This window comes from Manihot esculenta, chromosome 11 (assembly GCF_001659605.2).
Source record: "Manihot esculenta cultivar AM560-2 chromosome 11, M.esculenta_v8, whole genome shotgun sequence".
Lineage (NCBI taxonomy): Eukaryota > Viridiplantae > Streptophyta > Magnoliopsida > Malpighiales > Euphorbiaceae > Manihot > Manihot esculenta.
In genome coordinates, this window is record NC_035171.2 from 32,504,271 (window position 1) to 32,528,332 (window position 24,062).

Here is a 24,062-nt window from a genome sequence, read left to right on the forward strand (position 1 = left end):
TGTGCCCTAAATTGAAAAGAAAAATAAATTTGAAGGGAAAATTGTTATACCATTTGTCTCATAAAGATAACTTTGTTTTTTTATTCGTCTTAAATTATATATTATTTTTTTGAGATAATAATTTATTAATTAGCTTTTTATTATATTATTATTTAATATGCATTAAAAAATAAAATTCATTAGTGACTGCGGTTGACTAAATATCACAAATTCACAATAGCTGTTTTTTTTTTTTTTTTTTGTCTGAACTAAAGCTGATGAGATAAATATGAAAAGACAGACAACTAAGCGACTTTGGTGCCCTTAAAAACTTACCAAACAAAGCCAAAAGGGATAAGCATGGCTTAAAACAGTTTCCATTGTGAATAAACACTTGGAGACAGTCCATGGAGGACACCACGGAGGAGCGTGGAGAGGCGCGTGAAGCTGTAAAGGCGTTTGTTTGTTGACTGCCCAGTCGTATCGTAGCTGTTGTTGGTAAGTAGTAACTGCTCGCATAAACACATTTCCACGTAGAGCGCAGTCCAGGTTTCACTGCCAAAGTTGGCACTCACTGCCAGTTTAGATTTGATTTATCCCAAACTGCCTCTTTGTTGTCTTTCTTTCTTTCTTCTCTTACTTTGCATACATATATATATATATATATATATATATATATATACAGCTCTCTCCCATTGCAAGAATTCATCTATGGTTTGTGTGGGAGAGAGCTGAAGAGCTGATAAATTTCAGCTCTCTGCTTTCTGGATTTTGCCTTGTTTTTTTTTTTTTTTTCCATATTTGCTTTTGAGAATAACATCATGGTGGGAATTGAACTCAGGCAAGAACAGAGGAACTGTGTTAGGAGCATGAAAGAGCAGGTGACCCTTTGGTTATTACATATATATGTATATATATATATGATTTGTGGTTTTGTTTTCATTCCTATTTTATAGTACATTGTTGTGGAGCTAGGGAAAATGAGGAGGCTAATGATTTTGTATTTGTTTGGTCGGTAAGAAAGCCTTGATTTTCCTGGAAACACCAAAGAAAAAGGGGAAATAAAACCCTTGTGTTGATTATTATACAGGCCAGAAATTATTTGTGATTTTTAATTTTTATGTTCTTATAGTTTTTTCTCCTTTGCAGGGAATATTAGATGATAACTTTGATCATGTGCTTGATTTACGAAGTACAGACAATCCTCGCTTTGTTGTGGAAGTGATATCCATGTTCCTGAACGATGCTGAAAACTGTGTAGCAGAGTTGAACCGATGCCTGTATTCCTTTTAAATGATCTTTTTAGTTTAATGTTATTTAGTTTTCCATTATATTTATTTATTGTTAATCAGGCGGAATGATCTTTCTTAATTCATCAGGAATCAGCCTGTTCTTAACTATGCTCGAGTTATCAACTATGCTCATCAGCTTAAAGGCTGTAGCTCTAGGTAACGTCTTTACCTTCCCAGTATTAAATTCACTTGCATTTAATCAAAACAATCTCCTTCTTATATGTTTAGATTCATGGTAGTATTTGGTGAGTATGTTCATAACCATGAAGACTCCATTCTTTAAGAATCTTTATTGCAAGGGAAATTCTTACAAGTATCCGGTACACATACTCCCAACTAATAAATAAATGATAAACAAATTAAAATTATAATAGATTTCAAATTCAATCACGGTTTATTATCATTGCACATAAAACGAGTGCACAAATGAGGGGTGCATGTAAGAAATTTCTTTATTGCATATGATGTATACGAGTGTGGATTGTATTATCAAGGAGCTAAAAAAAAGAGTTTAAAAGGGTTTTTTTGTCACTTATGCGGTCTAAAATAATTGAAAGGGTTTAAGAATGTTCCAAATAGTTTGTTTAAGATGCAAGAGAACAAAGAATACTTTTAGAATTTAATGTGCATAAATACACTTGCATTATTTGCTGTATATTCAAATCATTGGATGCTAACTAGAAAGAAAAGCGCGTGCATTCGCGTGGCGCGTATCAAATTGTTAGGAGCAACATATAAATGATTATTAGTTAGAGTTTCTCTATCAAGATCCACTTGCATTAGATCAAGGAAGATTGATTATGTGTCACCTGCTACACATAAACATACACATTTATATCATAAGAGAACTTAGGAGAGCCGCTGACTCCAAAATAGTCCATGTTTAATTTATGTTAAATTTGACAACAAAGAGTGCTTTTAAGAATTTAACGTGCATAAATACACTTGCATTATATGTTGTGTATTCAAATTATTGAAAACTAACTAGATAACGCGCATTCGTATTTTTTATGGCGCGTGTGTAACGATCTGAAAATCAAATCGCTATCGGCGCTAGAGTTCAGGTTGATTTAAGATCGCCGGAACCCGTAGCAAGCCTATTATACATCCTGTTACACCTGATATAATCTCATACATGATCATACAAATATATAAAAATATTTTCATTTCATAAACCAAAACTCGACATGTGCATGCATCATAATTGAAAAATATGAAACCAATACTAGAGCTCTCATCAAATACTCTATTGTAGTCAAAATTACATACCTAAGGTTGGTTCAAACATAACTTATACTTTAAAACTTTTACATATAAAGATCATAAATAAGTGATTATAAAAGAAAATTCAGGTAAAACACAATTCTAATCCATAATTTAATACATATCCACATCTATACTATTATAACAGAACTATACCAAATAACTCTGCTGACCTTCTGAGTTAATTTTTATCCTGCAAATCTATGATTAGGGAAAAGGATAAGTTACAAGAGTCTAGTGAGCAGAAATATAAAGAAAAGCAGTTAAATAAAATATATAATCGTATGAATGCGTCGCAACACAGACAATTGACATCAAGATAGACTTGTCACCAATAACCATTTCTAAATTTCAATAGTGTCCGGCCCACAATAGGCGCTCTTCAGACTTTTTCTTAAACATAACATAACATATCCATAGTGCCAGGGGTTTAGAATGGGCCTTGACCTGGACTTTACCTTATATAATGGCAGGGGCATAAAATGGGTATCGACCTAGACTTTCGTATCCATCATAACATATCATAACATGCTCGAGAGCTAATGGATCGTCCAACATTCATCCACAACAATAATAAATTATGTAATGCATCATATTCATGAATTCTAATGCAAAGCAACATAATCATATACACATGGCATTCGTGATGCATGAACATGCTTAAAACGTTTGATTTTCTTAAAGTAATAGTTCAGTTTAGTTCTATTCACCTCTCGCGGAGGCAAACCTAGTTCTGAAGCAGTTATCTCACTGCAAACCTCTACGATCTCCCAAATACGATCCTCTTGAAGGAAACACCAGCACAACAACAATGGAGAAATTCGGAGGAGAAGAAGAAATAAGTTCCGAAAATCCCAAAAGCTAAAACTCAAAAATCAAATAAGGATTTGTGAAGAAGAGGGACTAGAGACTCACCTCTACTGGCAATGGAGAAAAAGTTCTCTTCTTTTTGGGTAGAGCCATTTTATAGGTGGCTAGAGAAGTCACATTCGGTAGCAGAACTTGAAGGTTCGGTGGCCGAACCTTCAAGTTCATAAAATACTTCAAATTCATTTTATAAAAATCTATTTTACCCTTCTAAAGTTTTCAATTCCAAGATTTCAGATTTCAATGTAGATATTCCGTCGGAAAGTTAAAATTTCGACACCAAAATTTAGCCGGATATTACAGCGTGTCGAACTGCTAGAAGCAACATATAAATGATCATTAGTCAAAGTTTCCTTATCTAGTTCTGCCTGCACGAGATCAAGGAAGATTGATTATGTAATACCTGCTATATATATACATACCTATTTATATTATGAAGAACCCTAGGAGAGTCGCCGATCCCAATTATTGTCCATGTTACAGTTATACTAGATTCGACCAACGGCCTATCTTGCCTCCTCTACATCCTTGACAAACCATCTTTATCTTAGTAAAGTCAGAATATTTTCGGTTAGGCTTTGTTATTTTGTAGGAACTGCTTTTTAATGGTCATTAGACTCTGCCACATATACACATACCTATTGATCCTAACTGTCTGTCTGGCTAAGTATGCTTAAAGAATAATATATTCTAACAATTTAACATACACTATGGATTGTGATGACTGCTGGATTTCTTCACCCCGGCCTAAAGGCCAGGCCCATGAAAACAGCCCATGATTCGAAGGCTTCAATATTCCCCTCGAGAGCCAGGTCCAGCCCGCTCAGTCACAGGGCCGGACTCCGCCTAGACTCCTCAATCAAAACCGGCCCAAACCTCTCGGCCCAGTAATCAGGCCCTCACCAGGCTCAACTTCAGCCCTACCATTCAACCCAGCCCGGAAAGGGGAAAATGACCAAGATGCCCCGCTGGTAGGTCCTTCCGCATGCGTATCAGAGGAGAATTAATGGCCGTTACGCATGGAGCAGACGCCTGACACATCCGTACATACGGAGCTAAGCGACAGAAGACAGCTAGCATTATGGCAGAGAGACAGATATATATATATCACAGGATAGGCTCTTCTTCTTCATTCTCCTTCCTGGACACCATTTTTATTCTTTCTGTAACCCTTGCTTAAATATACTACTCTGAGCCATAAAATCTGACTTGGGCGTCGGAGGGCCTCTGCCGGGGCACACCCGGTAGGCCCCTGACCATTCTTTCTTATTTTACAGGTCCTTTCACCAGGAAGAACATGGAGAGACCCATCAGGGAGCCCAACAAGAAAGGACCCAGAAGAAAACCAGATTTACCATGGACCAGGAAGAGGAAAATATTTATCAAATGGCGCCGTCTGTGGGAAACGAAAGAGATTTTACTATCTCTGAAGTTTCTAGATCCACCCATTGAGATCCACATGAGGTATGAAAGTTTAAGCGAATAACCCAGCTGAAAAGAGAGATCCAGCTGGTTTAAGAATATCTTGACAGTCTCTTAATCTTCATTTTTCTACCCTCGTTGTTTATTTTAACATTTATTAAATATTATCACTACTAACTTTTTCTTTGAGATCTGACGAGGTGAAACTTCAGATCGAAGTGCTTGCCTGTAAGTATAAATTTTAATTTTTTCTGTAAAAAAAAAAAATGCATAATATACATATTTATTGAAATTGTGAGGTCGGCCGTGTATATATATTGTAAGGGTTGGATGGGCAGGTTGGCTGTAAGATTCCAAGTCAAAAAAAAAAATAATAAAATAAAATAATAAATAAATAAATAAATAAAAATAATATATATATATATATATATATAGAAATAGCAGGAGTGAAAAGAGCTCGAGCTGCCAAAGACGCGCCGACCTGAGGAGGAAGCTGCTGGTCTGGTCAAGACCCGACAAATGAGGTCGGGGTGATGTAGAATTGGACCAGATGTGAAGGCATGATAGAGCTGACACCACGTCTGCAAGGGAAGAAACCACAACCTTCAAGAATTAAAGCAGACACCACCACCAGATGATCAACTTTTGAGTGGGAAGGCTCCAGCAGACCACGCTCAACAGGTCGGAGGAAAAGCTCAGACAAGTCGGAAAAGCGAAATGGGAAAGAACGACTTCAACAAACCAACAAGAGATTCCCAATAAACATCGCGAACCCGACTGGGCATTGAACCACATGAATAAATCAGCTCATGCTTAATAGTTGACGGACCCAAGCTTGAGATTGAAATCGTGAAGTCAGATAGATGTAAGCTTGGGGTCAAAGCCATGTTGGAGGATGATCCCGCATTCCTGGTCGGATGGCCAGACTGCCCTCAAGATTTGAATTAGCAAGTTAGTGGGTCAGAATAGCAAGACAGGAAGGAGCTCGGCAAATCCGACGACCACAGCGATAGATTGCTCGTTCAGGTCGGATCTGTGCTCGAGCTCAGAATTGTGATCGAGCTCAGAGCTGTGTTTGTGGAAAGCTGGCGAAGCACAAAGATGGCTCTGTCATCGGCAAATTCGACGACCACACTCATTCAGATCGGATCCGTGCTCGAGCTCAGATCTGTGACCGAGGTCGGAGCCGTGTTTGAGGTCGGGCTCACATCCCAGGTCGGGTGAGATAATGTTACCGAACTCATATTCAAAGGCGAAGTAAAACAGATGAGTATTTACAGAGCAACCTCGATCGATCAAGCAATGCTCGAACTGTCCCAAGGCCGCGCCAACGAAGTGCTAGACCGTCCATCTATTGCTGTCGGAAACTGCGTAAATGGAACTTCCCACCTGTGACATCCACGCCTTCGTCATCTCTATTACCCGCTGTTACAGTACTAAATCTTTTTAATTCGCTTTCTCTGGATTGTTGAGGTGGGGGATTGAGCTCGGCCACCTGAGTCCGGTGACCTGAGAGGTCTAAAAAAAAAAAAAAAAAAACGGTCAGAGCGGATTGCTCGAGCCCTGGACCACCGGTTAAGCCGAGAGCTTCCCTTCAGCTTCCGAGGCTGAGGCTTGTCGTCTGAGGCAGAACAGGCTTGGGTAGTGAGAAAAGGGAGCGATTTAAGATTGGGCTGAGGTCGGGCAAGTGAAGAGGACAGCGGTGATGGACAGAGGCTCGGGCTCGGCGGCCTCAAGGTTGAGAAAGAAATCATCTTCGCTAATGCGTCATTCTCTGCCACGAGTGGGCTGTGATGTGGAATACTGTTACACATGGGTCTCAGCCATTGGGAGTCTCAACAAATCAGAGGAAAACTCTGGAGGTTAGAAAGGCAGCGTATGGAAGTTTGGAAACCACGCCAACAAGGGTTACACATTCGTTAACTTCACCGACTCAAGAGCCGTAGGGAAGTTTCATGCCGCAGTTCACAATCAGCGTTGGGAGCTTTTTCAACCAACCAAAATTTGTGAGATAGCCAGTGCAAGACTCCAGGGAAAAGAGGGGCTGGTGAAGCACTCTCGGAACTCAACTTTCAAGTGTGGAACTAATGATTATTCGCCAGTATGTTTCAGCCCACCCAGAGATGGTTCAAGGGTTATAGTGAAGCAAATGATCATAGGGAAACGTGTCATCATCTCGGTGTTGCTCAATCGCTTATTGAGAAGGGCCACATAAAGGTCAGCTTCTCCATTTATCATAATTCAATTTTTGAGTAGCAATTTCTATTTTATATTAGTAAAGTTCAGTTAAAAATAAAATATGATAAATGAAAACTAATTAATAAATTACGGAGTGAATAAATAAAATTAACTAGCCATATTTTAAGTAACATTTATACACTCAATTAAATTATATATTTTTAGCAAACGCTAAGATGTTTTCAGTAACATCAGACTTCCAATTATTATTATTATTTTTAAATATAAATACCTTAGAATATCAGGTCTAATTATAAAACTTAAATCTTAAAATAAAATTTTCATGAGCATACAGATATATGCTCAGAGGCATACTAGCTTAGGGGAAAAATTTTCGCTGCTAGTTAAGAGTAGCATGAATACCCTAATAAAAGGGATTATATATTTAAACATATTGCTTTTGTAAAGTAAAATCTTGGAGAAGTTTACATATGCAAATATATTGTTCATTGCATCTTTGGAATCACATGAGATAATACTTGCATGCATCTGAAAGATGAAACCGAATGACATGTGCGACATATTATTGGTGAACATTATTAAATTAACAACGAGCATCCGCGTTATATACGCTCTGTGCAAGCTTTTATTTTGCAGAAAAATTCTAAATCTCGCCCGAAGACCCTGAGACATAGAGACCTCAGAGGTAGAAGACCGGGATCCCCAAGATCTCCCGGATTCAAGACCGGGATTCCCAAGATCTCCCGGATACAAGACCGGGATCCCCAAGATCTCCCGGATTCAAGACCGGGATCCCCAAGATCTCCCGGATTCAAGACCGGGATCCCCAAGATCTCCCGGATTCAAGACCGGGATCCCCAAGATCTCCCGGATTCAAGACCGGGATTCCCAAGATCTCCCGGATTCAAGACCGGGATTCCCAAGATCTCCCGGATTCAAGACCGGGATCCCCAAGATCTCCCGTATACAAGACCGGGATCCCCAAGATCTCCCGGATTCAAGACCGGGATCCCCAAGATCTCCCGGATTCAAGACCGGGATCCCCAAGATCTCCCGGATTCAAGACCGGGATCCCCAAGATCTCCCGTATACAAGACCGGGATCCCCAAGATCTCCCGGATTCAAGACCGGGATTCCCAAGATCTCCCGGATACAAGACCGGGATCCCCAAGATCTCCCGGATTCAAGACCGGGATCCCCAAGATCTCCCGGATTCAAGACCGGGATCCCCAAGATCTCCCGGATTCAAGACCGGGATCCCCAAGATCTCCCGGATTCAAGACCGGGATCCCCAAGATCTCCCGGATTTAAAACCGGGATCCCCAAGATCTCCCGGATACGAGACCGGAATCCCCAAGGTCTCCCGGATACAAGAAAAGAAGACCTCACTGAGGTCCCACCAAAAGAAGACCTCACTGAGGTCCTAGCAAAAGAAGACCTCACTGAGGTCCTGGCAAAAGAAGACCTCACTGAGGTCCTAGCAAAAGAAGACCTCAACAAGGTCTTGACAAAAGAAGACCTCACTGAGGTCCTAGTAAAAGAAGACCTCACTGAGGTCCTAGCAAAAGAAGACCTCACTGAGGTCCTAGCAAAAGAAGACCTCACTGAGGTCCTAGCAAAAGAAGACCTCAACAAGGTCTTGACAAAAGAAGACCTCAACAAGGTCTTGACAAAAGAAGACCTCACTGAGGTCCCACCAAAAGAAGACCTCACTGAGGTCCTAGCAAAAGAAGACCTCACTGAGGTCCTGGCAAAAGAAGACCTCACTGAGGTCCTAGCAAAAGAAGACCTCAACAAGGTCTTGACAAAAGAAGACCTCACTGAGGTCCTAGTAAAAGAAGACCTCACTGAGGTCCTGGCAAAAGAAGACCTCACTGAGGTCATAGCAAAAGAAGACCTCAACAAGGTCTTGACAAAAGAAGACCTCACTGAGGTCCTAGTAAAAGAAGACCTCACTGAGGTCCTAGCAAAAGAAGACCTCACTGAGGTCCTAGCAAAAGAAGACCTCAACAAGGTCTTGACAAAAGAAGACCTCACTGAGGTCCCACCAAAAGAAGACCTCACTGAGGTCATAGCAAAAGAAGACCTCAACAAGGTCTTGACAAAAGAAGACCTCACTGAGGTCCTAGCAAAAGAAGACCTCACTGAGGTCCTGGCAAAAGAAGACCTCACTGAGGTCCTAGCAAAAGAAGACCTCAACAAGGTCTTGACAAAAGAAGACCTCACTGAGGTCCTAGTAAAAGAAGACCTCACTGAGGTCCTAGCAAAAGAAGACCTCACTGAGGTCCTAGCAAAAGAAGACCTCAACAAGGTCTTGACAAAAGAAGATCTCACTGAGGTCCCACCAAAAGAAGACCTCACTGAGGTCATAGCAAAAGAAGACCTCAACAAGGTCTTGACAAAAGAAGACCTCACTGAGGTCCTAGCAAAAGAAGACCTCATTGAGGTCCTGGCAAAAGAAGACCTCACTGAGGTCCTAGCAAAAGAAGACCTCAACAAGGTCTTGACAAAAGAAGACCTCACTGAGGTCCTAGTAAAAGAAGACCTCACTGAGGTCCTAGCAAAAGAAGACCTCAACAAGGTCTTGACAAAAGAAGACCTCACTGAGGTCCTGACAAGAGAAGACCTCAATGAGGTCTTGACAAAGGAAGACCTCAACAAGGTCTTGACAAAAGAAGACCTCACTGAGGTCCTAGTAAAAGAAGACCTCACTGAGGTCCTAGCAAAAGAAGACCTCAATAAGGTCTTGACAAAAGAAGACCTCACTGAGGTCCTGACAAGAGAAGACCTCAATGAGGTCTTGACAAAGGAAGACCTCAATAAGGTCTTGACAAAAGAAGACCTCACTGAGGTCCTAGCAAAAGAAGACCTCAACAAGGTCTTGACAAAAGAAGACCTCACTGAGGTCCTAGCAAAAGAAGACCTCAATGAGGTCTTGACAAAGGAAGACCTCAATAAGGTCTTGACAAAAGAAGACCTCACTGAGGTCATAGCAAAAGAAGACCTCAACAAGGTCTTGACAAAAGAAGACCTCACTGAGGTCCTAGCAAAAGAAGACCTCAACAAGGTCTTGACAAAAGAAGACCTCACTGAGGTCCTAGCAAAAGAAGACCTCAACAAGGTCTTGACAAAAGAAGACCTCACTGAGGTCCCACCAAAAGAAGACCTCACTGAGGTCCTAGCAAAAGAAGACCTCAAAAGAGGCAGAAGACCTCAATGAGGCAGAAGACCTTAAAGAGGCAGAAGACCTCAAAAGAGGCAGAAGACCTCAATGAGGCAGAAGACCTCAATGAGGCAGAAGACCTCAATGAGGCAGAAGACCTCAATGAGGCAGAAGACCTCAAAGAGGCAGAAGACCTCAATGAGGCAGAAGAGCTCAAAGAGGCAGAAGACCTCAAAAGAGGCAGAAGACCTCAAAAAGGCAGAAGACCTCAAAGAGGCAGAAGACCTCAAAGAGGCAGAAAACCTCAAAGAGGCAGAAGACCTCAATAAGGCAGAAGACCTCACTGAGGTAGAAGACCGGCAAAGATCTCAAAGATCTCCCGGAGCAAAAATAGCCAGAATCCCCAAGATCATCCGATGCAACAAGCAAAAACAACTCATAAAGAACATAGTTCTGATCTCACATAAAAGATTGGGGCACGGGACCATAAATGAAAAAGCTAAACTCCGACCTCCCAAAGGAGCTCAAGTCATCAGGTAGATAGACTTTAATCTCACACAACAGCCAAAAGTACCAAAGCATCATGCCGATCTCAAGAAAACGAGCGCAGTACTGGTAAACCCGATAAGACAGACCAAATTAAGGCAAGGCGATTCCTAAGCAAACTGCATACCAAAATACAAAGCCAAACAGAGAATCACGGGCAATCATGAGAGGCAACGACCTCGAGAATTGACCGCTCACACTAAACCAACTCAGCTGACCTAGAGAAAGGTCCAAGCAACAAAGAGCCCGCAAAAGGCTCGAAAGCAGACAGCCCATAAATACTCGGGGGCAAAAAACATACACGAGAGTCCAACGGTCAAATAAAGAATCAAGAAGGCAAGACGGTCAAATCCAAAAACAGATAGTCCGACCCCTGCAATCCAAGGTCGACCTTCCCGGAAGCCTGGAGGGGCCTCACATTTGGACCGGCAAGGCTATAAGCCTATAAAAGAAAAGTTAAAACCAAACAAATGAACAGTCAGACTGAAACACAGCCCGAATAATGGTCGACAAGAAAGCAAGAAATCAAGTCCGACTTCACAAAAGAGCTCGGGGCATCAAAGTGAAGAAAGTGAAATTCCGAACTTCGGAGCTCGCGATATAGACATCGTCACAGGCTATAGGCACAAAAGCCTAAGCGAAAAGCAAAGAACCGAGCTCCCAGCTCGGATGAACTCGTAACAGGAAAACAACAAAAGAACGAGTACTCTATCCCAGTGGAGTTTACAGCTCAAACCACACCGATTACCGGAAGGATATCTCAAGAGGAACAAGGTATTATATTCCTGAGCTCGCGACAATGACGAGATCGCGAGCCAAAAAAAAGAATGCCCTCATGAGAATAAGAAAAATTCGCAAGTTAGAAGCTTAACCAGACTCCGAGCTCTTAGCCCGGATCGGTTCAACCAGCAAAGACCCAGTAGAGCCGGCTTGATCCAACAAATAAGTAAAGTTGACAAAACCAGAAGATAGTGTGAGTAGAAAATAATGATGAGGTACATGCCGAGGTGAAATATCATTTGTCATCGAACACACATTTCCATAACGCCATACATTCAAACATCAAAGTAAAGAGACAAAAAAATAAAAAGGGAAAGAAATGGAACTTTCAACAAGAGCAGTTCTCAGACCACACATGAATAGAAATTAAAGATTTATCCCCTCACCAGTCATGGAATAACTGCTGAGGAGATAAAGGGGCAATTGATGACTGCTGGATTTCTTCACCCCGGCCTAAAGGCCAGGCCCATGAAAACAGCCCATGATTCGAAGGCTTCAATATTCCCCTCGAGAGCCAGGTCCAGCCCGCTCAGTCACAGGGCCGGACTCCGCCTAGACTCCTCAATCAAAACCGGCCCAAACCTCTCGGCCCAGTAATCAGGCCCTCACCAGGCTCAACTTCAGCCCTACCATTCAACCCAGCCCGGAAAGGGGAAAATGACCAAGATGCCCCGCTGGTAGGTCCTTCCGCATGCGTATCAGAGGAGAATTAATGGCCGTTACGCATGGAGCAGACGCCTGACACATCCGTACATACGGAGCTAAGCGACAGAAGACAGCTAGCATTATGGCAGAGAGACAGATATATATATATCACAGGATAGGCTCTTCTTCTTCATTCTCCTTCCTGGACACCATTTTTATTCTTTCTGTAACCCTTGCTTAAATATACTACTCTGAGCCATAAAATCTGACTTGGGCGTCGGAGGGCCTCTGCCGGGGCACACCCGGTAGGCCCCTGACCATTCTTTCTTATTTTACAGGTCCTTTCACCAGGAAGAACATGGAGAGACCCATCAGGGAGCCCAACAAGAAAGGACCCAGAAGAAAACCAGATTTACCATGGACCAGGAAGAGGAAAATATTTATCAGATTGTAATGGTTATTTGAATTCCACAAGCTACATATCTGTGTCTATCTAAGTGGCAGCTGTTAGCTGTCTTTCCTTCTATTGATCTTTCTTATTTGCTTTAATCTCTATTATATATCCATGAAACCTAAAGGAGACGAAAAGTAATCAGTGTATGTACAAATTCGTCTTAAAGCTACACTATAAGGTAACCTCAAGGTCATATGTCAACATAAATAATAAATATGCCACTCACTGACTTGATGTTCTTCATCATACTATTTCAGAAACTACAGATTGAATTCTGCATTTTAACAATCTGCATTTGGAGTTGCAGCATTGGTGCCCGCCGGGTGAACCTTGCGTGTCGTGAGCTCCAAAATGCTAGCGATGCTATGGATCAAGACGGGTAAGAAGCATCTCGTTTCTGTCATTGATTCATTAAGATGACTGTCAAACATATATGTACATAATATTATTGTATGCAGTTTGCTTACAATTACAGCTAGCTCATTACATGAATGCCATAATTTCTAACAGAAGAACTAGCTTCCTACTCACTGCTACAACAGTGTTCAAGATAGTGATTGCAATTTTTGGTGATTCTTATTGAACTCTAAGCATGACTATGGCTGTTAACTCTTTTTTAAGCTTTAAATTAACTGGAATTAATGCATTGGAGAGTAATCTCTAGTCTTACATCACTATGGAAAAATTATTACATACAACTGTTGTACGTACACGATTATAATGGGTTGTCATTCTTTTAGGTGCTTTGAGGCTTTCAACAAGCTGAACATTGCATTCCAGGTTCTGAAGAACAACTTAAATTCAATTACCCAGGTAGATCTTCTTTCATAATTCAGGCCTTTTAACACTTTTCCAGGTGCCTAAAGATCAAGTGAACCACCAAGGATTTAAGCTTCTTTTTCTTTTTCTTTTTTTTCAATCTTCTAAATTCCTTATAATACACCAATATTATATCCTTAATTTGCAGTGTCCACACTGTTAATCATACTGTAATTGAGTGCAGATAGAGAGATACATCATGGCTAATGAGAGCAGGAGACGCCGCCTCCTCCTCCGTCCATAGGGTGGTGGTTTAGCTATGCCAATTCAGGTGCTCAGGCAGAAAATCTGAGTTGGCTTTACAAATATATGCTATGATAATATAAATAAGAGTTCACTAGAACTCAAAGTTCTACCCGTTGTAAGACTGCTTTTGTTCTATGTTTGTATGTTTGAGTTTGAGACTTTTAATATTGTTCAGTGCTCTATTAATTTTTTCGATAAATTTCGAAATTAAATTTCAATTTGTGAAAGAAATAGCTTTCAATCTTGATATTTTTTTATTTTTCATAAATAAAACTTAGATAAGGAAACCACCAATTACAAGTTAGAAAAAAAAATTTTGAATTACAATTTTTGGCTTTCCAACCACAATCCCATAGAACATTACAAATATTGAAAGAATATTTTAATTTATTGAATAGTAAAATAAGGGCAAGCACAACAATTATCCCCTGAAATTTTTATTTTTAAGTGAAAATAGATTAAATGTAAATTTATCTTCAATAGACTGTCATATTTAGTCCCCCAAGTTTTTAATAAAAGAAATTAAAAAATTGATTTTCTTGTTAATTGTATACTTCAGTCTTTCTAAATATATTGTATTTGTTGAGTCACTAATCAATAATTCATATTTAGATATTTCACACATCTTAATTAATAATCTCACTCATATGGATAAAAGTTAATTCTCATTAAGCTAAACAAGTATTATTGTTTCGTAGCATTATTTTTCATTTTTTAATTAAATATAAATATCTAAAATTAAAATATCTTGGTAAAAAATAATTAAAAAGACCAAATTCAGTGTAGGAGAACTAAAATGGAAATAGACGGAAGGCAAAATTAAAATTTACAGGTCATGTAAATAAGGGTGGGTGGGACTAAATTCCTAGTTTCAATTTTATGTGATGTAATATAACCCACCGGCATTAGAGAGTGTGCATATAGTCTCCACGAGAAAAAACAAAATCTTTTAATATTTATATATTATTAAGTAAAAATATTTTAGAATATAATATTAACATAAAACTACTATGGAAACAAAAGTAAGCTTTCATGTATGGAGGTCGATTCTGATTAACAATATTTTCCGAGTTCAGCTGTGTTATTTGATAGGATGTGCAGGGAAGTATAACGCGCATTTTCGCATGACTTAGGTGCCTAAATAAATGCAGTTATATAATTGATTTTATAAAAATTTGATTGCACTCGGTAATTTTTTAAATGGATTAAATTTAAATTAACTTTTAAGTTATTTAGTAAAATCTTGAGTTTCACTCTTTTAATTTTTAACTCGTTAACAAATCAATTAATTTTTAAATGTATAAATATATTTATGAACTAATTCATTAAATAAATTTATTAAATTTAATATCATAAAGTAATAAATTAAATTTAAATTAATTTTTAAATTTATTCATTAAAAATTGAGTTTGACTTTTTTTTAATTTTCACTCGTTAAACATGATAAATTTAATATCATAAAATAATTAAGTTTAAAATCAAATCAACATAAATTTTCATAAAATTTATTAATATTCAACTTCTTAAAATTTAACAATTCTTTTTTTATTTAATTTAAAAATTAACTTATCTACATATTTATTTAATTAAAATTATTTAATTTTAAATTTATCATAATTATAAATAAATTATTCTTAAACTATTTAAAAAACCAATCAAATCCAAATATTTAAAAAACCAATCAAATCCAAATTTATTAATATTCAAACTTGAAATATGTAACACTAATTTCAACTGAGCTCAAAAGAATCAACAAAAGTTCAAATTTGGTTCGAAATAATCTTGACTAACCAAACTTGAAACGATTCATTTTCACGGACACAAAGTCTATAATTATTAATTATGGTTAATAATAAATAATTCCATTAAATCATTTTTCACAAACATATGAAGCCCGCAGAAGTTAAATCCCATTTGAAGATGGCAACAGGCAGAAAATTTCGTTTGTGATTTAAGGAAAAATAGTTGCAAGTAAAATGGGCAATGTCCACAAGTTGTCATCATCTGACTATTGTATACATATATATATATTGAATAATTTCTCACGAATGGGTCAAGCATGCAGACATATTCACAAAAGCTCAAGTTCAAAGCTGAGGGCCATTTTCAAGCAATAGATTAACAGGTTGGCTTACGAGAGGCGATCTTAAGCCACAAGGGATCTCCCCCATCACTATGGCAAAAAAATGATGAATCAAAACTCTAAGGGATTGCCATAAATAACCTTTGATGGGATATTAATCTCCAGGAATTTACTTCAACTTCACAATATAGCATCTAGGAATCAGATTAAGGAGAAAAAAGGGCAAGCAATTCCATAACTGAAATCCCAAAATTAACAATTATATCCGAAATGTCTGGTCTCCGATATTTAACTCAAATTTCCAGAAAGCCAAACAAGTTCTAATTATCATATCCAACTACAGACCAAAAAAATTATAATTTTTAGCTAAAACGCTAGCACAAAGTAGGACTTGATACGAATGGAACCAGAAAACAGATCTCTTAGTCAAAGAGGCTGAAACCCATATCCTGCAGCAAAATTGAGGGAAAAAATAAAGCAACATCAACAATAAGGTAAAATGAAATCACTGGGCCAGCACAATGAAAATTGTAATAAGCATTAATCAAAAATGGCAATTGCCATTTCCAATATTAAAAGTTTACCTCATCAGACTCTTCTTTCTCCTCAACCTTCTCTTCCTTTTTGGCCTCAGCAGCAGGAGCTGCAGCACCACCTCCTGCAGCAGGAGCAGCAGCAGCAGCAACGGCAACACCACCACCAGAAGGCACTGAAGCCAATTTCTCTCTACCAGCAGCAATCAACTCTGTAACATCTTTTCCTTCAACTTCAGTCAGCAACAACTTTATCCTATCCTCATCAGCATCAGCTCCAACTGCAACATGAACAAAATTATTTTTTTTATAACATCCTTCCAAAGCCTTAATGTGTTCTGGACATTATCATTCATTGAGGTTAATGCACAGATACACTGATAAAATGCAGTAATACTCTACAAAGTTGCCACTGCAAAGATCAGGATAATTTGCTTTACAGAAACATGAAGTTGTTCAGATATTTGTTTAATGCTTGCTATTTTAAGAAAACAAAGGCAAAAACTATCACTTATGGATTGGGTAAATAAACAATTATTGTGGGCACTGCATATAGAAGTATGAGACATAATAAGCAAATTATTCAATAATTACAACAAAAATTGGTATTGTAACTCCACAAAAGTTTGTTGCAAAAAGCAGTTTAATATAAAACCATCAGAAACTATTCTCGTCTTCCAGATAAATTATTCAATATCATTAAACCTCACACATGCACATCATCATTAAGCCACAATTACAACAAAATCAAACAGAGCTCCAAGAACAACGGCAGAGATAATACATGGTTTTCATCACGAAAAGATTATTAAACAAAAACTAAAACATGTAAAGATAAGCAACAGCGGTAAAATTAATTAAACAGGTTATATCTCAATAACGAGCAGATTATGATTAAGTCAAGTGTAAACATTCATTGAGAGTGAGGAGGAGTGAGAGAAAGTACCAGATCCGAGGATTTCCTTCAAGTCCTCAGCTGTGGGGTGGGTGTTGCCTCCCAAGACGGCGAGCAAATACGCTGCTACAACCTTCATTCCTGCTCAAACAACATTCGTTATATCAAATCAGTATCGCTATAATGCATATGAAGAACTTCCATAGAGCGAGGAAGGGAAGAAGGCGAAAGATATTACTTTGAGATTATGGATTGGCTGATTTTCAGCGATGAAGTGAGCAAGCAAATGCTGCAGTTAGGGTTTCCACGAGAAGACAGCAAGGAATGGCTATATGTGAGAAATATATATGGCTAGGGTTTTTCTCTCGGAAGTGATTATCAGATCGAGTCCATTCATTTTTGAATACTCAGCTTAGGCCAGAGGCCTGCCTATCCTAATCCAAGTCCACTAATTTTTTATCCGGCCCAATTCCTATCGTAGACATTGTCTAACTTGTTTTGTTAATTTTTAGATAAAATTACTACTTAATCTTTAGAGTATTAGAAAACTCTTAAGGTAGTCTTTTGGGTTTAAAAAACATATGAAAAACTTATAAATTTTTAAAATATTTACTAATTAATATCTATTAATTTTAACTATTAAATATTACATAAAAATTTAAAATATTTTCAGTATGAAAAAAATTAAATAATATATATTTTTACAAAATTGATAAATCAATTAATAAATTTTTTAAAAATCATAAGAATTAAATAGTAAAATAATTAATGGCTAAAATTAATAAAAAAATTAATTAATAAGTTTTTAAAAATCTCATAAAATATTTTAATATATTTTTCAAAATTAAATGGTTAACTAGTAAGTTTTCTCATACAAATTATTAAAATTAAATTTCTTACTTTATTTATTTTACTAAAAAATTACAACAAACTTTTAAAGAAAATAGTATTAATAAATTGTATTAATTTCATTTCTTTGATATTTACCATTTAAGGAATTCAATTACTATTGCTTTCAAAAAAAAAAAGGAATTCAATTACTATGACATTAACTTTGGTTAGCTAAAATAAGCTCAGTGGTTTTGATTCAGTCAAAATCAAACAGAAGGAATGTTTTAGCGTTGTACATCATGGATTTTAGGAAGTCAATAGCCGTTGGCAATTTCATAGAATCCAACAAAATATTCGTGATGCTCTGTCTGGCCACCCAAAGCAACTGGGCTTGCCTGAATATTGTGTGAAAATTCTGGACCAAAGACAAATTTACCTGTTCTCAAATGCATATCAATTAGGATTAGTGAATGCAAGTGAGATGGTAATATTTCCACTGGACAATCATATTAATTTAGGTGGTAAAGCTTCACAGCTCAGTTGATGCGAATGAACCGTAAGCTGTCTTCTCTTTTCTGATTCTCGGTAGTGATGTAAATTTTTTCTAAGTTCAACCTTTAACCAAGTTTATTAGTTGCAGTGAAAGAAGTGAGAAGGGACTTTCAGTTATGAATGCATCATCCTAATTGAACATATTGTTCATAAAATTATTTCATATATACAAGTATACCTGCAAATAAATTTTATTTCACTTTTTTTTTTTCAATCCAAAAATCCTGAGAACTTCATGTAATCCTTGTATTATTTCATGCAAGTGCTCAAGCTCTTCTTGCCTGTGGAGTATACATGTTGATTATAGAATCAATCTCTATCAGTGGACCTTGTCCATGCACAGACTCCTCAGCAATACAAGATTCATGCCATACGTACTATCACAGCATACTGGATACAGATTTGGAGTGTTCATAGGAATCCTTGAAATTGCATTTGTAACACATAATTCATTTCAATTCCGGCCCTTCTTGGCAGTATCGAGTTCATTAGCATTGTAATGCCAAAGGTTGCTGATGGAGCTTATTAGAAAATGGCCCTATAAAAATGCAGCAAAAATGTCACCAGAAGAACCATCTTTTGGTAGTTGAACTTGGTGCTGGCTCATCCTTATTCACATCCTTCTTTCTGTTCTGAATACCCTGCTTTAAAGATTCCAACCTTCTCCTGCACGGCACAATGGAGAAGCCTAATTAATTCAGTAGAGGAAACTAGAATACAGTTACAATATGATAGTTTTTACCATTTATTTCTCCAACACTTAAAAAGCATAGGTCAAATAGCTAACAGTCCATTAAAAAATATCAGCTAACTCAGTTTTTAATATCAGCTTTCTCTTCCCAACAACTATTCTGGCTTTATATTTATTAATACAGCTCAAAAAAGAAAACAACTTTTACCTATTAATTTCAAGATATGTATTGGGGTGGGGGGGGGAAGGTGGAGTCCACACTACAAACCATTTAGTAACCAGGTACACCTGCCCAATCTTAATCAAAGCCACTTATTGACAAATATAATTGAAACAACTCCATACTATTTTAAGTTGAAAAGGAACTGATTCATTTTATCTGTGTAAACATTAATGCCTATTCCATGAAGTACAAGGATGTGTATAGAAATTACTTTGTATCAGTAAGACGACCATGCAAGCTCCATCTCTGGCGAAATCCTTCAATGCCTTCAATTCCACTAGCAAGAATCAGGCGCCTATGTAGGTAAACAGTATGGCACATGAGTGATGTCCAAAGAAGTGTAAACAATCCAAATAGCTAAATATCAGTCATTTGTATTGTACCATCAACAGCAACTCTTTTAGAAATTGTTAATTTATCTTTCTTTCTATTTCTTATATATTACAAGTACAATGGTTAGCACGGTGCACCACTTCTGTTACAAAGAAATCCAGGTCCTTATCCTTTTACAAAGCTGATCCCAAAACTAGGATACAGGATAAAACATGAACATGAAAATATAAACATTGAACAAGTACACATTGCTTGCACTGACACGTCACAGTATGCATATTCATATCCTTGCAAGAAGAAACTTTCACAACATATTATCAAAACTATTGTCACATAAAGTACCTATCCAGTGATGTGATTTCTGATTCAAGCTGAGAAACTCTTTCCTTTGCTTCATCTAAGGGCATTGATAACCCCAATTTACGCTCACTATCTTGAAGCCGTTTCCTGATTTCCATATCCTGTCACTCAGCATTTTAAGAAAGAAAGAAAGGAGCTATTTATGTCAATCAATGAGTCAAGCTCCAAAATCTCCATTTACACATTTAAACATAAAATACAAAAAAGCCAAGCATAAAAGGAAATCATTCTCACCCTCTTCTCAGCACACTGACGATATAAAACAAGCTCATCTTGACAGAAAGGCTCAATGTCATTGATTTGCAAACCTACAATATATTCAGGAATTAATTACTCATTAGTGTCCGTTTATAAGACCTTATAGTGAAAATCAAAGACCGGCGATTTTAGCTGTAATTAAAGTTATTTTCTTCCTTTCATTCATAGAAAGAATAATTTCATAACATCATATGTATCAGTCTAACTAACAAGGTAACATGAAAAGTAGATGCCCCTAATGTCAAGGTTAAGCAATCATGTTTGAAGTATATTTTGCATAACAACTCTACCGGATACCATTAACAAACTAAATTGTCCAATGAATTAAACAAACACAATGGAAATGCAAACTTACAGAGAAATAGGTTCCTTAAAATTCCATCACACAAATCAACACCTTCAAGCACATGAGATGCAATTTCTGGTGGGACGAGAGGAGATGGTGGCCCCATCATCAGATCATCTCCAACCAATATAGTTTCCTCCATAGTTGGTTGTGAATCAACTGAATACCATAATAATAGACAAGCTTGTAAATACATATACAAGTCTCTTAACTAGTAATTTTAATATGTAAATGGAATGGTGTACAGAATGACCTTAGGCAACACTTTGCAGACGCACATAAATTTGACAAATGAAAGAAAGAAATCCCAGGTACCAACCATGAAACATTGACTAAAATTCTTCAAAACCTTAAATCAGTATTGTTGATGTAAAACAAAGAGAGTAACTCCATAAGCACACAATGAGCAAAAAAGTAAAAGAAACGAGAAAAAAGAACAAGCAATGTACATGAGCATTTATGCACGTGGGACACAAATTAATATTCTCGAAATAATTCATTTGCCGTTAAACAACCCGACAGCCACTTTCATTTAGTAGAAACATGCATAGCCTCACTGTGCCCATATTTAACCCGAAAGTTTGCGCACGATATTCTCTGATATACTTCCGTTACACCCAACACTCCCTAACTCTCCCAAAAAAGAGCTAAGCTAATGGTAGAAAATATTGCTCAGAATTGTTGATTTTCGTGCCCTAAAACATACAATTACAAAAAGGAAAACAAGTACAAAAAGAAGCAGGAGCATTCACATACCATCCATGATTGCTTTTGAGTAAACTCTCCGCTACTAGAAGCCCAAAGTTCAATTAGGTATCAGAACCTGTAAACCACAAGAAAGAAACAAAATTAAGGCCAGAAATCAATGAAGTAGTATGAAACAACAGCAACAGCATAATAAAATAACTGAGAAGATTATCTGTTATATGGATAACAAGAATCCAGGAAAGCTTACAATTTCCTCATTCACTTCAACAAATGAATGGAAACATTATAATGTAAGTAGGCTGTGAATACTGAAAAACACCTCTATTGAAGAATTTCATCAAACACACGCAAGACATTGTAAAACTAACCTTTATTACACCAAAGTGGAATAATTCAAGAAGAAGGCTCCGAGAATTAGCGTGTGGAATGCTAATATTTCTGTAAAAGAGGTAGAGTTGAAATGAGGCTACTAAGCTGACGAGCCGGTTCAACTGAGCAAAATGTCGTTTTGTTTCTCTTTCCGTTTGATATTGTGTAATATAGCCGCATAAACTGCGTTGAAATCGGTCAGTTTGGTTCCGAGAGGAAGAAATGAGGCACAGCAGAGCAGCAAGGGCAGAGAGAAGGGATGACTCTAATGAGGCACAGCAGCTAACGAGTAGAGGACCGGTGGAGGCCAAGGTGCAGTCGCTCAGAGAGAGAGAGAGAGAGGGGAGAGTGAAGGGGCGCAGAGAGAAAGAAAGAGGGAAGAACGGTGAGAGGACTCGGCAGTCGGGCAGACGAGAGGAGGAGGGAGTGCGCAGTCTGTTCCTAAGAAATGAAGGAACGAGGTGGGAACTGGGGGGGCAAAAGAATACGGGCTGAAGTAATTCTGGCTTTTGAGGAAGTATGGGTTTGTAATTGGCCAGGCTCAATTTTTAGACAATTTTTTTGAGAATAATTACTATTATATTCTTATATTTTAACTAAATTAATTAAAATATGTTTATATTTTTAAAATTATACTAAAATATTTTTATAATTTTAGTTCCATTAAAAAAATATCCATTAATTTTTATTAATTTTATCGTTAATTTTAAGGTCAAAATTGAAAAAACTAATTTTTATTTTTAAATTACCCTCCATATAACAAAGGAAACTCACTCCTCTCTCTATTTATTCTCTCACATCTCTGCTTCTCGTTTTCTCTCACACATCATCAACAGCCCAATCATTTAGCATATCAAAACCCATAGCTACATGCGCCTCCTTCCTAAAACTCAGCATCACAGATTTATGTTTTAATTGATAATTCTTTGATTTTTTATGTTTTAATTGTTAATATCTATCAACTATTTTCATTTTGATATTTCAATGGGGTTGTACAATTTAGTTGGAGGCATGTCCAGGTAGTAGTTGGTATACAGGGGACAGATGGGAGGGTTCCTGGAGTGTTTTCAACAAGTTAATTTTAGTTGTTCAGTTTTTGGAAGAAGCAAGGCAGTATGCAAGACAAATGAATCTGCAGACCTCACAGTCAAATGCAGAAAAAGCTAGAAAAAACAAGAACAGGAGGAGAAGAGAAAAAGCTCGAAGTCTTAAAAGCTCTCTCCTCAAATGGTGGAAGCCTGACAATAAAAAGAGCACATAACCTTCTTGTTCTGTAAATTCATTAATCCTAGTGATTACGGTTGCCATCTTTCTGTCAAGAATCGATGCCTTCGTGCCCCATCTCCACATAAATCCAATCTCAATCGAATACACAGTACAAGAAGCACAAGAAAGCATCATATACAACAACTTAGTGAAAATGGTAGAGATAAAGACGATCACACCATAGTAGGGACTTTAGTGAGATAATGCATTCAAGGCACCAACAAATCCGTGCACCCAAAAGGCAGAAGAAAAACCTTGGCAAGAGGATCGATAGGCATGATTTGCTTAGAGTCTCCGACTATAGCTGGCATTTGGCCTTCCTCAGAGTCTACCACTGTTACTAAGTAGATCTGCTCGTCAGATGCCAGGTAGATCGAGAGGTCATTGAGCAATATTGAGGGGTCCTCTTCTGGCCTTCCTTACTAGACACAAGGTAGTTCTGCTCCTCGATTCCAAAACTGTCATCCATTCAAGGTGGACTTGAAATGAAGGAAGAAAAAAAAGTAAGAAGAAAAAGAGACAGAGAAGGGAGAAATAATCGTATCTGTTGATATTGATAAAGAGGGTAAATTGACTATAAAAATAAGTCCTCTCTTCTTTAATTAAAAGAATAGCGGTAAAAATAATAAAATTTAGCGGATGTCGAATTAAATTATAAAAAATTTTTAATATAATTTAAAAAATATAAAGATATTATAATTAATTAATTTAAAATTTAGGAATATGATAGTAATTATTTTTTTTATATAAGTCAAATCAACTATATTGTTAGTTTAAAAAAAACTATATTAGACAAATTAAAAAAGTTAAATCAATTCGGTTATTTTTCAATTAAAGCCGTTCATCATTCACCCAATAATTTTATACACGGTAATACTCTTGTGAAATTAATCAATTTTTATTTTTATTATAAGGATTTTTGTGATCGTAAGGACAAAT

The 24,062-nt window shown here is 37.3% G+C and overlaps 3 protein-coding genes across 7 annotated transcripts; 1 reads left to right on the forward strand and 2 right to left on the reverse strand.

Moving 5' to 3' along the window:
• Positions 1-299: 299 nt before the first annotated feature.
• LOC110627090 (histidine-containing phosphotransfer protein 1) lies at positions 300-13,857 on the forward strand. 2 transcript variants are annotated; one of them, XM_021773324.2, is made up of 7 exons: positions 300-477; positions 821-860; positions 1,129-1,259; positions 1,359-1,427; positions 12,918-12,989; positions 13,351-13,423; positions 13,614-13,857. In XM_021773324.2, the coding sequence occupies exons 2-7, from the start codon at positions 849-851 to the stop codon at positions 13,671-13,673; spliced, it is 417 nt and encodes a 138-aa protein (XP_021629016.1). In that variant the 5' UTR covers positions 300-477; positions 821-848; the 3' UTR covers positions 13,674-13,857. The 2 variants fall into 2 exon arrangements, with proteins under 2 accessions (XP_021629016.1, XP_021629015.1); XM_021773323.2 differs by lacking the exon at positions 300-477 and having other exon boundaries at positions 801-860.
• A 2,107-nt stretch (positions 13,858-15,964) lies between these two features.
• On the reverse strand, positions 15,965-17,579 carry LOC110625908 (60S acidic ribosomal protein P2B). The gene is made up of 4 exons (XM_021771601.2): positions 17,425-17,579; positions 17,238-17,327; positions 16,343-16,572; positions 15,965-16,207 (listed from the first exon to the last, which is right to left on the reverse strand). The coding sequence occupies exons 2-4, from the start codon at positions 17,323-17,325 to the stop codon at positions 16,181-16,183; spliced, it is 345 nt and encodes a 114-aa protein (XP_021627293.1). The 5' UTR covers positions 17,326-17,327; positions 17,425-17,579; the 3' UTR covers positions 15,965-16,180.
• Positions 17,580-18,736: 1,157 nt separating this feature from the next.
• LOC110626070 lies at positions 18,737-23,665 on the reverse strand. Of its 4 annotated transcripts, none has more exons than XM_021771808.2 (7): positions 23,378-23,665; positions 21,537-21,603; positions 20,790-20,939; positions 20,411-20,484; positions 20,159-20,277; positions 19,695-19,778; positions 18,737-19,235 (listed from the first exon to the last, which is right to left on the reverse strand). In XM_021771808.2, exons 2-7 carry the CDS (start codon positions 21,541-21,543, stop codon positions 19,130-19,132), a joined length of 540 nt encoding a protein of 179 aa, XP_021627500.1. In that variant the 5' UTR covers positions 21,544-21,603; positions 23,378-23,665; the 3' UTR covers positions 18,737-19,129. The 4 variants fall into 4 exon arrangements, with proteins under 4 accessions (XP_021627500.1, XP_043817503.1, XP_021627499.1 ...); XM_043961568.1 differs by having other exon boundaries at positions 23,303-23,665; XM_021771807.2 differs by lacking the exon at positions 23,378-23,665 and adding an exon at positions 21,857-22,429.
• Between the last annotated feature and the right edge of the window lie 397 nt (positions 23,666-24,062).